The sequence below is a fragment of the Pristiophorus japonicus genome, chromosome 2 (assembly GCF_044704955.1).
Source record: "Pristiophorus japonicus isolate sPriJap1 chromosome 2, sPriJap1.hap1, whole genome shotgun sequence".
Classification (NCBI taxonomy): Eukaryota; Metazoa; Chordata; class Chondrichthyes; family Pristiophoridae; genus Pristiophorus; species Pristiophorus japonicus.
The window spans coordinates 3,519,786-3,536,104 of NC_091978.1; the positions used below are offsets into that span (position 1 = coordinate 3,519,786).

Consider the following 16,319-nt stretch of genomic DNA (forward strand, 5'->3'; position numbering starts at 1 on the left):
CAGCTCTACCCAGAAAGATTCCACATCATCCAAGCTAATGTCCTTCCGAACTATTGCCTTAATTTGCTCCTTAACCAGCAATGCTACCCCACCTCCTTTTCCTTTTATTCTATCTTTCCTGAATGTTGAATACCCCTGGATGTTGAGTTCCCAGCCCTGATCATCCTGGAGCCACGTCTCCGTAATCCCAATCACATCATATTTGTTAACATCTATTTGCACAGTTCATTCATCCACCTTATTGCGGATACTCCTTGCATTAAGACACAAAGCCTTCAGGCTTGTTTTTTTAACACCCTTTGTCCTTTTAGAATTTTGCTGTACAGTGGCCCTTTTTGTTCTTTGCCTTGGGTTTCTCTGCCCTCCACTTTTCCTCATCTCCTTTCTGTCTTTTGCTTTTGCCTCCTTTTTGTTTCCCTCTGTCTCCCTGCATTGGTTCCCATCCCCCTGCAATATTAGTTTAACTGCTCCCCAACAGCACTAGCAAACACTCCCCCTAGGACATTGGTTCCGGTCCTGCCCAGGTGCAGACCGTCCGGTTTGTACTGGTCCCACCTCCCCCAGAACCCGTTCCAATGCCCCAAGAATTTGAATCCCTCCCTGTTGCAGCACTGCTCAAGCCACGTATTCATCTGCGCTATCCTGCGATTCCTACTCTGACTAGCATGTGGCACTGGTAGCAATCCCGAGATTACTACTTTTGAGGTCCTACTTTTTAATTTAGCTCCTAGCTCCTTAAATTCGTTTCGTAGGACCTTATCCCTTTTTTTACCTATGTCGTTGGTACCAATGTGCACCACGACAACTGGCTGTTCTCCACCCGCTCCGAGACATCCTTGACCCTTGCACCAGGGAGGCAACATATCATCCTGGAGTCTCTGTTAGCGGCCGCAGAAACGCCTATCTATTCCCCTCACCATTGAATCCCCTGTCACTATCGCTCTCCCACTCTTTTTCCTGCCCTCCTGTGCAGCAGAGCCAGCCACGGTGCCATGAACTTGGCTATGAGGACAGATTGGATAGGCTGGGTTTGTTTTCCTTAGAACAGAGGAGGCTGAGGGCATTGAGGTGTATAACATTTTGAGAGGCCTAGATATAGTGGATAGAAAGGGCCTTATTTCCTTAGCAGCGGGCTCAACAACCAGGGGACATAATTTAAAGTAATTGGGGGGAGGTTTAGAGGGGATTTGAGGGGAAATGTCTTCACCCAGAGGGTGGTGGGGGTCTGGAACTCACGGCCTGAAAGGGTGGTAGAGGCAGAAACCCTCACCACATTTAAACAGTACCTGGATGTACACTTGAAGTGCTGTAACCTACAGGGCTATGGACCTAGAGCTGGAAAGTGGGATTAGGCCGGGTAGCTCTTGGTCGGCCGGCACAGACACGATGGGCCGAATGGCCTCCTCCCATGCTGTACATTTCTATGATTCTATGAAACAGGCTAAGTGAGTGGGCAAGAACATGGCAAATGGAATATAATGTGGAGAAATGTGAAGTTATCCACTTTGGTCAGAAAAATACAAAAGCAGAGTATTTTTTAAATGGTGAGAGATTGGGAAATGTTGGTGTTCAGAGGGACCTGGGTGTCCTTGTACACCAATCACTGAAAGTTAACCTGCAGGTACAGCAAGTGAATGAAGCAAATGGTATGTTGGCCTTTATTACAGGAGGATTTGAGTATAAGAGTAAAGACGTCTTACTACAATTATATCGGGCCCTGGTGAGACCACTCCTGGAGTATTGTGTACAGTTTGGGTCTCCTTACCTAAGGAAGGATATACTTGCCATTGAGGGAGTGCAACGAAGGTTCACCAGACTGATTCCTGGGATGGGGGATTGTCCTATGAGGAGAGATTGAGCAGACTAGGCCGATATTCCCCAGAGTTTAGAAGAATGAGAGGTGATCTCATTGAAACATACAACATTGTTACAGGGCTTGACAGGGTAGATGCAGGGAGGGTGTTTCCCCCGGGCTGGGGAGTCTAGAACCAGGGGTCACAGTCTCAGGATAAGGGGTCGGCCATTTAGGAATGAGATGAGGAGAAACTTCTTCACTCAGAGGGTGGTGAATCTTTGGAATTCTCTGCCCCAGAGAGCTGTGGAGGCTCATTCCTTGAGTATATTCAAGACAGAGATCAATAGATTTTGCAATATTAAGGGAATCGAGGAATATGGAGATAGTGCAGGGAAGTGGAGTTGAGGTAGAAGATCAGCCACAGAAACATAGAAAATAGATGCAGGAGTAGGCCATTCGGCCCTTCGAGCCTGCACCACCATTCAATAAGATCATGGCTGATCATTCACCTCAGTACCCCTTTCCTGCTTTCTCTCCATACTCCTTGATCCCTTTAGCCGTAAGGGCCATATCTAACTCCCTCTTGAATATATCCAATGAACTGGCATCAACAACTCTCTGCGGCAGGGAATTCCACAGGTTAACAACTCTGAGTGAAGGAGTTTCTCCTCATCTCGGTCCTAAATGGCTTACCCCTTATCCTTAGACTATGTTCCCTGGTTCTGGACTTCCCCAACATCGGGAACATTATTCCTGCATCTAACCTGTCCAGTCCGTCAGAATTTTATATGTTTCTATGAGATACCCTCTCATCCTTCTAAACTCCAGTGAATACAGGTCCAGTCGATCCAGTCTCTCCTCATATGTCAGTCCAGCCATCCCTGGAATCAGTCTGGTGAACCTTCGCTGCACTCCCTCAATAGCAAGAACGTCCTTCCTCAGATTAGACCAAAACTGAACACAATATTCCAGGTGAGGCCTCACTAAGACCCTGTACAACTGCAGTAAGACCTCCCTGCTCCTATACTCAAATCCCCTAGCTATGAAGGCCAACATACCATTTGCCGTCTTCACCGCCTGCTGTACCTGCATGCCAACTTTCAATGACTGATGTACCATGACACCCAGGTCTCATTGTACCTCCCCTTTTCCTAATCTGCCGCCATTCAGATAATATTCTGCCTTCATGTTTAAGCCACCAATAACCTAACATTTATCCACATTATACTGCATCTGCCATGCATTTGCCCACTCACCTAACCTGTCCAAGTCACCCTGTAGCCTCTTAGCATCCTTCTCACAGCTCACACTGCCACCCAGTTTAGTGTCATCTGCAAACTTGGAGATATTACACTCAATTCCTTCATCCAAATCATTGATGTATATTGTAAATAGTTGGGGTCCCAGCACTGAGCCCTGCGGAACCCCACTAGTCACTGCCTGCCATTCTGAAAAGGACCCATTAATCCCGACTCTCTGCTTCCTGTCTGCCAACCAGTTCTCTATTCATGTCAGTACATTACTCCCAATACCATGTGCCTTAATTTTTCACACCAATCTCTTGTGTGGGACCTTGTCAAAAGCCTTTTGAAAATCCAAATACATCACATCCACTGGTTCTCCCTTGTCCACTCTACTGTTACACCCTCAAAAAATTCTAGAAGATTTGTCAAGCATGATTTCCCTTTCATAAATCCATGCTGACTTGGACCGATCCAGTCACTGCTTTCCAAATGCGCTGCTATTTCATCCTTAATAATAGATTCCAACATTTTCCCCACTACTGATGTCAGGCTAACCGGTCCATAATTACCCATTTTCTCGCTCCCTCCTTTCTTAAAAAATGGTGTTACATTAGCTACCCTCCAGTCCATAGGAACTGATCCAAAGTCGATAGACTGTTGGAAAATGATCACCAATGCATCCACTATTTCTAGGGCCACTTCCTTAAGTACTCTGGGATGCAGACTATCAGGCTCTGGGGATTTATCGGCCTTCAATCCCATTAATTTCCCTAAAACAATTTCCCGCCTAATAAGGATTTCCTTCAGTTCCTCCTTCTCACTAGACCCTCGGTCCCCTAGTATTTCCCGAAGGTTATTTGTGTCTTTCTTCGTGAAGACAGAACCAAAGTATTTGTTCAATTAGTCTGCCATTTCTTTGTTCCCCATTATAAATTCACCTGAATCTGACTGCAAGGGACCTACGTTTGTCTTCACTAATCTTTTTCTCCTCACATATCTATAGAAGCTTTTGCAGTCAGTTTTTATGTTCCCAGCAAGCTTCCTCTCATACTCTATTTTCCCCTTCCTAATTAAACCCTTTGTCCTCCTCTGCTGAATTCTAAATTTCTCCCAGTCCTCAGGTTTGCTGCTTTTTCTGCCCAATTTGTATGCCTCTTCCTTGGATTTAACACTATCCTTAATTTCCCTTGTTAGCCACAGTTGAGACACCTTCCCCGTTTTATTTTTATCCCAGACAGGAATGTACAATTGCTGAAGTTCATCCATGTGATCTTTAAATATTTGCCATTGCCTATCCACCGTCAACCCTTTAAATATCATTCGCCAGTCTATTCTAGCCAATTCACGTCTCATACCGTCAAAGTTACCTTTCCTGAAGTTCAGGACCCTAGTCTCTGAATTAACTGTGTCACTCTCCACCTTAATAAAGAATTCTACCATATTATGGTGACTCTTCCCCAAGGGGCCTCGCACAACAAGATTGCTAATTAGTCCCTTCTCATACATCACCCAGTCTAGGATGGCCAGCCCTCTAGTTGGTTCCTCGACATATTGGTCTAGAAAACCATCCCTAATACATTCCAGGAAATCCTCCTCCACCGTATTGCTACCAGTTTGGTTAGCCCAATCAATATGTAGATTGAAGTCACCCATGATAACTGCTGTACCTTTATTGCACACATCCCTCATTCCTTGTTTGATGCTGTCCCCAACCTCACTACTACTGTTTGGTGTTCTGTACACAACTCCCACTAGCGTTTTCTGCCCTTTGATATTCCGCAGCTCCACCCATACCGATTCCACATCATCCAGGCTAATGTCCTTCCTCACTATTGCATTAATTTCCTCTTTAACCAGCAACGCCACCCCACCTCCTTTTCCTTTCTGTCTATCCTTCCTAAATGTTGAATACCCCTGGATGTTGAGTTCCCAGCCTTGGTCACCCTGGAGCCATGTCTCCGTGATACCAATTACATCATATCCGTTAACTGCTATCTGCGCAGTTAATTCATCCACCTTATTCCGAATACTCCTCGCATTGAGGAACAGACCCTTCAGGCTTGTCTTTTCAACACATTTTGTCCCTTTAGAATTTTGCTGTAATGTGGCCTGTTTTGCTTTTTGCCTTGGGTTTCTCTGCCCTCCATGATCTTATTGAATGGGGGAGCAGGTTCGAGGGGCCGAATAGCCGACTCCTGCTCCTATTTCTTATGTTCTTATGACATGGTAGCCATTACTGAGACAGGGCAGATAGACAGTCAGCACTGAGAACTGAAGATACCCGGTTATAAGATCGACAGAACGGACAGGGGAACTGGCAGATGGGGAGGAGCAGCCTTGTGATTAAGGTTGAAATCACTTCAATGAGAGGATTTAACGAGAGGTAAGTGGCTTGTGCTGTGCCTCCACAATAGGGCTCCTTCTCAGTCCCGAATTAAGCCCACCTTTCCTTTGACCGTTTATGTTTATAATGGACTGTTCCTTTCCACGTTCGTCGCTAATCTGATATAAAAACTTGTATTTCTCCGCCATTCAAAGAGAATGTCCTGATGGGCTTCACCAGACCGAAATAAAATTAAAATTTGGTAATAGAACAGTCCAATAATAATTCTGCCCGTGAGCGAGAGCCCGTGGTGACTGACTGTCCCGGGTAAAGGACACCAAACCACAAGGCGATAAATCGACACTTCGTAAGAATTCATTATAAAAAGGCAACTAGGCCCCAATTAAAGCCCTCCCAGTTGAGGGGAATACACGGTGACCAATCAGGGCCCGTCTCACTGCGGGGTCACACAGGGTGACCCATTGTGTGCCCTGCTCAGTTCAAAGTGCACAGCAAGAGTTACAATCACGGGACTGTATCCACTGACGGAAGCTAACCATTCCCTTTTACAATCTGACTCTAGTTTCAGGAGAGGATGTGTCCGAGCCGAATAAAGGTGACTCCACCCCGACTGGGGACCCTGCAGTTACTGAGGGACCTCACGAGACTGAGGGGCAAAGAGTGGAGGGAGAAATCCTCACAGGTACAACCTACACTGGGGTCCGCGTTCTGGTCCTGGTTTGTGTATGTGTGTGTGTGTGTGTGTGTATCTGTGTATATCTATCTGAGTGTATGTGTATCTGAGTGTGTGTATATCTGTGTGTGCGCGTGTGTGTGTGTGTGTGTGTATATTAATGTGTGTGTGTGTGTGTATATTAATGTGTGTCTGTGTCTGTATATCTATGTGTGTGTGTGTGTGTGTGTGTGTATATTAATGTGTGTCTGTGTCTGTATATCTATGTGTGTGTGTGTGTGTGTGTGTGTATCTATATGGCGGCCCCGACCTTTGAGAGACAATGAGCGGCAGGTCGGGGCCATAACCGGAGCGGTGGGTGGCGGCCATGGGCAGCATAGTGACGTACCACGGGAAGGTACAGCGCGAGCTGGTGCAGGAGAGCGACGGCAGTGAAGAGGGACATCACCAAGGTCCAGGTCGGTGATTGGAGCGTGGGCAGGTACAGCAGGAGCGGCGAGAGACTGCAGAGGGACGTGATCGGGGCCCAGGAGAGGCGAGGGCCCAGGGGCCCAGCCCACACTGCGATATGTGTGAGTACTGGGTCCGTGCAACAAAGCTGGTCTCCAGTCGTCCGGGTTAACCTTAGTTTCTGAATTAACTGTGTCACTCTCCTTCTTAATAAAGAATTCTACCATATTATGGTCACTCTTCCCCAAGGGGCCTCGCACAACAAGATTGCTAATTAGTCCCTTCTCATTACATCACCCAGTCTAGGATGGCCAGCCCTCTAGTTGGTTCCTCAACATATTGGTCTAGAAAACCATCCCTAATACACTCCAGGAAATCCTCCTCCACCGTATTGCTACCAGTTTGGTTAGCCCAATCAATATGTAGATTAAAGTCGCCCATGATAACTGCTGTGCCTTTATTGCACACATCCCTTATTCCTTGTTTGATGCTGTCCCCAACCTCACTACTACTGTTTGGTGGTCTGTACACAACTCCCACTAGCGTTTTCTGCCCTTTGGTATTCCGCAGCTCCACCCATACCGATTCCACATCATCCAGGCTAATGTCCTTCCTTACTATTGCATTAATTTCCTCTTTAACCAGCAACGCCACCCCACCTCCTTTTCCTTTCTGTCTATCCTTCCTAAATGTTGAATACCCCTGGATGTTGAGTTCCCAACCTTGGTCACCCTGGAGCCATGTCTCCGTGATGCCAATTACATCATATCCGTTAACTGCTATCTGCGCAGTTAATTCATCCACCTTATTCCGAATACTCCTCGCATTGAGGCACGGAGCCTTCAGGCTTGTCTTTTTAACACATTTTGTCCCTTTAGAATTTTGCTGTAATGTGGCCTGTTTTGCTTTTTGCCTTGGGTTTCTCTGCCCTCCATGATCTTATTGAATGGGGGAGCAGGTTCGAGGGGCCGAATAGCCGACTCCTGCTCCTATTTCTTATGTTCTTATGACATGGTAGCCATTACTGAGACAGGGCAGATAGACAGTCAGCACTGGGAACTGAAGATACCCGGTTATAAGATCGACAGAACGGACAGGGGAACTGGCAGATGGGGAGGAGCAGCCTTGTGATTAAGGTTGAAATCACTTCAATGAGAGGATTTAACGAGAGGTAAGTGGCTTGTGCTGTGCCTCCACAATAGGGCTCCTTCTCAGTCCCGAATTAAGCCCACCTTTCCTTTGACCGTTTATGTTTATAACGGACTGTTCCTTTCCACGTTCGTCGCTAATCTGATATAAAAACTTGTATTTCTCCGCCATTCAAAGAGAATGTCCTGATGGGCTTCACCAGACCGAAATAAAATTAAAATTTGGTAAATAGAACAGTCCAATAATAATTCTGCCCGTGAGCGAGAGCCCGTGGTGACTGACTGTCCCGGGTAAAGGACACCAAACCACAAGGCGATAAATCGACACTTCGTAAGAATTCATTATAAAAAGGTGACTAGGCCCCAATTAAAGCCCTCCCAGTTGAGGGGAATACACGGTGACCAATCAGGCCCCGTCTCACTGCAGGGTCACACAGGGTGACCCATTGTGTGCCCTGCTCAGTTCAAAGTGCACAGCAAGAGTTACAATCACGGGACTGTATCCACTGACGGAAGCTAACCATTCCCTTTTACAATCTGACTCTAGTTTCAGGAGAGGATGTGTCCGAGCCGAATAAAGGTGACTCCACCCCGACTGGGGACCCTGCAGTTACTGAGGGACCTCACGAGACTGAGGGGCAAAGAATGAAGGGAGAAATCCTCACAGGTACAACCTACACTGGGGTCCGCGTTCTGGTCCTGGTTTGTGTATGTGTGTGTGTGTGTGTGTGTATCTGTGTATATCTATCTGAGTGTATGTGTATCTGAGTGTGTGTATATCTGTGCGTGCGCGTGTGTGTGTGTGTGTGTATATTAATGTGTGTGTGTGTGTGTATATTAATGTGTGTGTGTGTGTGTATATTAATGTGTGTCTGTGTTTGTATATTAATGTGTGTCTGTGTTTGTATATCTATGTGTGTGTGTGTATATTAATGTGTGTGTGTGTGTGTATATTAATGTGTGTGTGTGTGTGTATATTAATGTGTGTCTGTGTCTGTATATCTATGTGTGTGTGTGTGTATATTAATGTGTGTGTGTGTGTGTATATTAATGTGTGTGTGTGTGTGTGTGTGTATTAATGTGTGTGTGTGTGTGTGTATATTAATGTGTGTCTGTGTCTGTATATCTATGTGTGTGTGTGTGTATATTAATGTGTGTGTGTGTGTGTATATTAATGTGTGTGTGTGTGTGTATATTAATGTGTGTCTGTGTCTGTATATTAATGTGTGTGTGTGTGTGTATATTAATGTGTGTGTGTGTGTGTATATTAATGTGTGTCTGTGTCTGTATATCTATGTGTGTGTGTGTGTATATTAATGTGTGTGTGTGTGTGTATATTAATGTGTGTGTGTGTGTGTGTGTGTATTAATGTGTGTGTGTGTGTGTGTATATTAATGTGTGTCTGTGTCTGTATATCTATGTGTGTGTGTGTGTATATTAATGTGTGTGTGTGTGTGTATATTAATGTGTGTGTGTGTGTGTATATTAATGTGTGTGTGTGTGTGTATATTAATGTGTGTCTGTGTCTGTATATCTATGTGTGTGTGTGTGTGTGTGTGTATATTAATGTGTGTGTGTGTGTGTATATTAATGTGTGTGTGTGTCTGTATATCTATGTGTGTGTGTGTGTGTGTGTATATTAATGTGTGTGTGTGTGTGTATATTAATGTGTGTGTGTGTGTGTATATTAATGTGTGTCTGTGTCTGTATATCTATGTGTGTGTGTGTGTGTGTGTGTGTATCTATATGGCGGCCCCGACCTTTGAGAGACAATGAGCGGCAGGTCGGGGCCATAACCGGAGCGGTGGGTGGCGGCCATGGGCAGCATAGTGACGTACCACGGGAAGGTACAGCGCGAGCTGGTGCAGGAGAGCGACGGCAGTGAAGAGGGACATCACCAAGGTCCAGGTCGGTGATTGGAGCGTGGGCAGGTACAGCAGGAGCGGCGAGAGACTGCAGAGGGACGTGATCGGGGCCCAGGAGAGGCGAGGGCCCAGGGGCCCAGCCCACACTGTGCGATATGTGTGAGCACTGGGTCCGTGCAACAAAGCTGGTCTCCAGTCGTCCGGGTTAACCCTTGCCCCTGGACCAAGACCTCGCTCTGTCAAGCCCCGTGTGGTGGCTGGTGTGTAACGGTCACCCCACGTTAAACAATCCACCCACAGGCATCTTCCACCCTTCAGGATGTAGTTCAGGATCTGGCATATTAGGTCCTTCATTGAAACACCTGAGAACTCATCCTTTTTTGGCGTGGAAGCAAGTCATCCTCGCTTCACGGGACTGCCTATGAATGAATGAATGAATGAATGAATGTGTGTGTGTATATCTATGTGTCTGTGTGTGTGTCTGTGTCTGTATATCTGTGTGTCTGTCTGTATATTTATGTGTCTGTCTGTATATCTGTGTGTGTGTGTATATCTGTTTGTGTGTGTGTATATCTGTTTGTGTGTGTGTATATTTGTGCGTGTGTGTATATTTGTGCGTGTGCGTATATTTGTGCGTGTGTGTATATCTACGTGTGTGTGTGTGTGTGATATATATATCTGTGTGTGTGTGTGATATATATCTGTGTGTGTGTGTGTGTGATATATATCTGTGTGTGTGTGATATATACCTGTGTGTGTGTGTGTGTGTGTGTGTGTGATATATATCTGTGTGTGTGTGTGATATATATATCTGTGTGTGTATGTGTGTGATATATATATCTGTGTGTGTGTGTGTATGTGTGATATATATCTTTGTGTGTGTGTGTGTGTGATATATATCAGTGTGTGTGTGTATGTGTGTGTGTGTGTGTATGTGTGTGTGTGTGATATATATCTGTGTGTGTGTGTATGTGTGATATATATATCTGTGTGTGTGTGTGTATGTGTGTGATATATATATCTGTGTGTGTGTGTGTGTGTGTGTATGTGTGATATATATATCTGTGTGTGTGTGTGTGTGAGTATGTGTGATATATATCTGTGTGTGTGTGTGTGTGTGATATATATCTGTGTGTGTGTGTATGTGTGTGTGTGTGTGTGTGTATGTGTGTGATATATATCTGTGTGTGTGTGTATGTGTGTGTGATATATATCTGTGTGTGTGTGTGTGTGTGTATGTGTGTGATATATATCTGTGTGTGTGTGTGTATGTGTGTGATATATATCTGTGTGTGTGTGTGTGTGTGTGTATGTGTGTGATATATATCTGTGTGTGTGTGTGTATGTGTGTGATATATATCTGTGTGTGTGTGTGTATGTGTGTGATATATATCTGTGTGTGTGTGTGTATGTGTGTGATATATATCTCTGTGTGTGTGTATGTGTGTGATATATATCTGTGTGTGTGTGTATGTGTGTGTGATATATATCTGTGTGTGTGTGTATGTGTGTGATATATATCTGTGTGTGTGTGTGTATGTGTGTGATATATATCTGTGTGTGTGTGTGTGTGTGTGTGTGTGTGTATGTGTGTGATATATATCTGTGTGTGTGTGTATGTGTGTGTGATATATATCTGTGTGTGTGTGTGTGTGTGTGTGTGTGTGTGTGATATATATCTGTGTGTGTGTGTGTATGTGTGTGATATATATCTGTGTGTGTGTGTGTGTGTGTATGTGTGTGATATATATGTGTGTGTGTGTATGTGTGTGATATATATCTGTGTGTGTGTGTGTGTATGTGTGTGATATATATCTGTGTGTGTGTGTGTGTATGTGTGTGATATATATCTGTGTGTGTGTGTGTATGTGTGTGATATATATCTGTGTGTGTGTATGTGTGTGATATATATCTGTGTGTGTGTGTATGTGTGTGTGATATATATCTGTGTGTGTGTGTATGTGTGTGATATATATCTGTGTGTGTGTGTGTATGTGTGTGATATATATCTGTGTGTGTGTGTGTGTGTGTGTGTGTGTGTATGTGTGTGATATATATCTGTGTGTGTGTGTATGTGTGTGATATATATCTGTGTGTGTGTGCCCCCAAAAGTACGTCACCATCCTCTACCTGCTCCACGACGACAGGCAGGCCGTGATCCTTACCCACGGTTCCATTACAGACCCAATTCACGGCTGGATTGGGGTCAAGCAGGGCTGCATCATCGCCCCAACCCTCTTCTCAATCTTTCTTGCCGCCATGCTCCACCTCACAGTCAACAAGCTCCCCGCTGGAGTGGAACTAAACTACGGAACCAGTGGGAACCTGTTCAACCTTCGCCGTCTCCAGGCCAGGTCCACCCCAACCTCTGCCGTCGAGCTACAGTACACGGATGATGCCTGCGTCTGCGCACATACAGAGACTGAGTTCCAGGACATAGTCGACGTATTTACCGAGGCGTGTGAAAGCATTAGTAAGACAAAAGGTCCTCCACCAGCCTGTCCTCGCCACACAGCACTGCCTCGCAGACATCAAGATCCACAGTGTGATCCTGGACAATGTGGACCACTTTCCCTGCTCCGGGATCCTCCTATCATCAAGAGCAGGCATTGATGATGAGATCCAACACAGCCTCCAGTGCGCCAGTGCAGCCTTCGGCCGTCTGAGGAAAAGAGTGTTTCAAGATGAGGCCCTCAAAACTGTCACCAAGCTCATGGTCTATAGGGCTGTAGTAATTCCCGCCCTGCTGTACGGCTCAGAGACATGGACCATGTACAGCAGACACCTCAAGTTGCTGGAGAAATACCACCAACGATGTCTTCGCAAGATCCTACAAATCCCCTGGGAGGACAGACGCACCAACGTCAGTGTCCTCGACCAGGCCAACATCCCCAGCATCGAAGCACTGACCACACTCGACCAGCTCCGCTGGGCAGGCCGCATTGTTCACATGCCCGACACAAGACTCCCAAAGCAAGCGCTCGACTCGGAACTCGTCCACGGCAAACAAACCAAAGGTGGGCAGAGGAAACGTTACAAGGACACCCTCAAAGCCTCCCTGATAAAGTACGACATCCCCATTGACACCTGGGAGTCCCTGGCCAAAGACCACCCTAAGTAGAGGAAGTGCATCCGGGAGGGCGCTGAGCACCTCGAGTCTCGTCGCCGGGAGCATGCAGAAACCAAGCGCAGGCAGCGGAAGGAGCGTGCGGCAGTCCATAGGAACTGATCCAAAGTCGATAGACTGTTGGAAAATGATCACCAATGCATCCACTATTTCTAGGGCCACCTCCTTAAGTACTCTGGGATGCAGACTATCAGGCCGTGGGGATTTATCGGCCTTCAATCCCATTAATTTCCCTAAAACAATTTCCCGCCTAATAAGGATTTCCTTCAGTTCCTCCTTCTCACTAGACCCTCAGTCCCCTAGTATTTCCCGAAGGTTATTTGTGTCTTTCTTCGTGAAGACAGAACCAAAGTATTTGTTCAATTAGTCTGCCATTTCTTTGTTCCCCATTATAAATTCACCTGAATCTGACTGCAAGGGACCTACGTTTGTCTTCACTAATCTTTTTCTCCTCACATATCTATAGAAGCTTTTGCAGTCAGTTTTTATGTTCCCAGCAAGCTTCCTCTCATACTCTATTTCCCCTTCCTAATTAAACCCTTTGTCCTCCTCTGCTGAATTCTAAATTTCTCCCAGTCCTCAGGTTTGCTGCTTTTTCTGCCCAATTTATATGCCTCTTCCTTGGATTTAACACTATCCTTAATTTCCCTTGTTAGCCACGGTTGAGCCATCTTCTCCGTTTTATTTTTATCCCAGACAGGAATGTACAATTGTTGAAGTTTGTTCATGTGATATTTAAATGTTTGCCATTGCCTATCCACCGTCAACCCTTTAAATATCATTTGCCAGTCTATTCTAGCCAATTCACACCTCATACCGTCGAAGTTACCTTTCCTGAAGTTCAGGACCCTAGTTTCTGAATTAACTGTGTCACTCTCCATCTTAATAAAGAATTCTACCATATTATGGTGACTCTTCCCCAAGGGGCCTCGCACAACAAGATTGCTAATTAGTCCTTTCTCATACATCACCCAGTCTCGGATGGCCAGCCCTCTAGTTGGTTTCTCAACATATTGGTCTAGAAAACCATCCCTAATACACTCCAGGAAATCCTCCTCCACCGTATTGCTACCAGTTTGGTTAGCCCAATCAATATGTAGATTAAAGTCGCCCATGATAACTGCTGTGCCTTTATTGCACACATCCCTTATTCCTTGTTTGATGCTGTCCCCAACCTCACTACTACTGTTTGGTGGTCTGTACACAACTCCCACTAGCGTTTTCTGCCCTTTGGTATTCCGCAGCTCCACCCATACCGATTCCACATCATCCAGGCTAATGTCCTTCCTTACTATTGCATTAATTTCCTCTTTAACCAGCAACGCCACCCCACCTCCTTTTCCTTTCTGTCTATCCTTCCTAAATGTTGAATACCCCTGGATGTTGAGTTCCCAACCTTGGTCACCCTGGAGCCATGTCTCCGTGATGCCAATTACATCATATCCGTTAACTGCTATCTGCGCAGTTAATTCATCCACCTTATTCCGAATACTCCTTGCATTGAGGCACGGAGCCTTCAGGCTTGTCTTTTTAACACATTTTGTCCCTTTAGAATTTTGCTGTAATGTGGCCTGTTTTGCTTTTTGCCTTGGGTTTCTCTGCCCTCCATGATCTTATTGAATGGGGGAGCAGGTTCGAGGGGCCGAATAGCCGACTCCTGCTCCTATTTCTTATGTTCTTATGACATGGTAGCCATTACTGAGACAGGGCAGATAGACAGTCAGCACTGGGAACTGAAGATACCCGGTTATAAGATCGACAGAACGGACAGGGGAACTGGCAGATGGGGAGGAGCAGCCTTGTGATTAAGGTTGAAATCACTTCAATGAGAGGATTTAACGAGAGGTAAGTGGCTTGTGCTGTGCCTCCACAATAGGGCTCCTTCTCAGTCCCGAATTAAGCCCACCTTTCCTTTGACCGTTTATGTTTATAACGGACTGTTCCTTTCCACGTTCGTCGCTAATCTGATATAAAAACTTGTATTTCTCCGCCATTCAAAGAGAATGTCCTGATGGGCTTCACCAGACCGAAATAAAATTAAAATTTGGTAAATAGAACAGTCCAATAATAATTCTGCCCGTGAGCGAGAGCCCGTGGTGACTGACTGTCCCGGGTAAAGGACACCAAACCACAAGGCGATAAATCGACACTTCGTAAGAATTCATTATAAAAAGGCGACTAGGCCCCAATTAAAGCCCTCCCAGTTGAGGGGAATACACGGTGACCAATCAGGCCCCGTCTCACTGCGGGGTCACACAGGGTGACCCATTGTGTGCCCTGCTCAGTTCAAAGTGCACAGCAAGAGTTACAATCACGGGACTGTATCCACTGACGGAAGCTAACCATTCCCTTTTACAATCTGACTCTAGTTTCAGGAGAGGATGTGTCCGAGCCGATCAAAGGTGACTCCACCCCGACTGGGGACCCTGCAGTTACTGAGGGACCTCACGAGACTGAGGGGCAAAGAATGAAGGGGGAAATCCTCACAGGTACAACCTACACTGGGGTCCGCGTTCTGGTCCTGGTTTGTGTATGTGTGTGTGTGTGTGTGTGTATCTGTGTATATCTATCTGAGTGTATGTGTATCTGAGTGTGTGTATATCTGTGTGTGCGCGTGTGTGTGTGTATGTATATTAATGTGTGTGTGTGTGTGTATATTAATGTGTGTGTGTGTGTGTGTATATTAATGTGTGTCTGTGTCTGTATATCTATGTGTGTGTGTGTGTGTGTGTGTATCTATATGGCGGCCCCGACCTTTGAGAGACCATGAGCGGCAGGTCGGGGCCATAAAAGAAGCGGTGGGCAGCGGCCATGGGCAGCATAGTGACGTACCACGGGAAGGTACAGCGCGAGCTGGTGCAGGAGAGCGACGGCAGTGAAGAGGGACATCACCAAGGTCCAGGTTGGTGATTGGAGCGTGGGCAGGTACAGCAGGAGCGGCGAGAGACTGCAGAGGGACGTGATCGGGGCCCAGGAGAGGCGAGGGCCCAGGGGCCCAGCCCACACTGCGATATGTGTGAACGCTCGGTCTGTGCAGCAGAGCAGGTCTCCAGTCGTCCGGGTTAACCCTTGCCACTGGACCAAGACCTCGCTCTGTCAAGCCCGTGTGGTGGCTGGTGTGTAACGGTCACCCCACGTTAAAACAATCCACCCACAGGCATCTTCCACCCTTCAGGATGTAGTTCAGGATCTGGAATATTAGGTCCTTCATTGAAACACCTGAGAACTCATCCTTTTTTGGCGTGGAAGCAAGTCATCCTCGCTTCACGGGACTGCCTATGAATGAATGAATGAATGAATGTGTGTGTGTATATCTATGTGTCTGTGTGTGTGTTTGTGTCTGTATATCTGTGTGTCTGTCTGTATATTTATGTGTCTGTCTGTATATCTGTGTGTGTGTGTATATCTGTTTGTGTGTGTGTATATCTGTTTGTGTGTGTGTATATTTGTGCGTGTGTGTATATTTGTGCGTGTGCGTATATTTGTGCGTGTGTGTATATCTACGTGTGTGTGTGTGTGTGTGTGTGATATATATATCTGTGTGTGTGTGTGATATATATCTGTGTGTGTGTGTGTGTGATATATATCTGTGTGTGTGTGATATATACCTGTGTGTGTGTGATATATATCTGTGTGTGTGTGTGTGTGTGTGTGTGTGTATGTGTGATATATA

At 45.9% G+C, this 16,319-nt stretch overlaps 1 protein-coding gene across 1 annotated transcript in view; it reads left to right on the forward strand.

Moving 5' to 3' along the window:
• The window catches only part of LOC139229261 (drebrin-like), a 218,952-nt gene that overhangs the window by 155,609 nt on the left and 47,024 nt on the right, over nucleotides 1-16,319 (forward strand). The window contains exons 18-20 of the mRNA XM_070860923.1: nucleotides 5,946-6,065; nucleotides 8,202-8,321; nucleotides 15,016-15,135. Of these exons, the coding sequence (XP_070717024.1) occupies nucleotides 5,946-6,065; nucleotides 8,202-8,321; nucleotides 15,016-15,135 (360 nt within the window). The remainder of the gene's footprint in view (nucleotides 1-5,945; nucleotides 6,066-8,201; nucleotides 8,322-15,015; nucleotides 15,136-16,319) is intronic.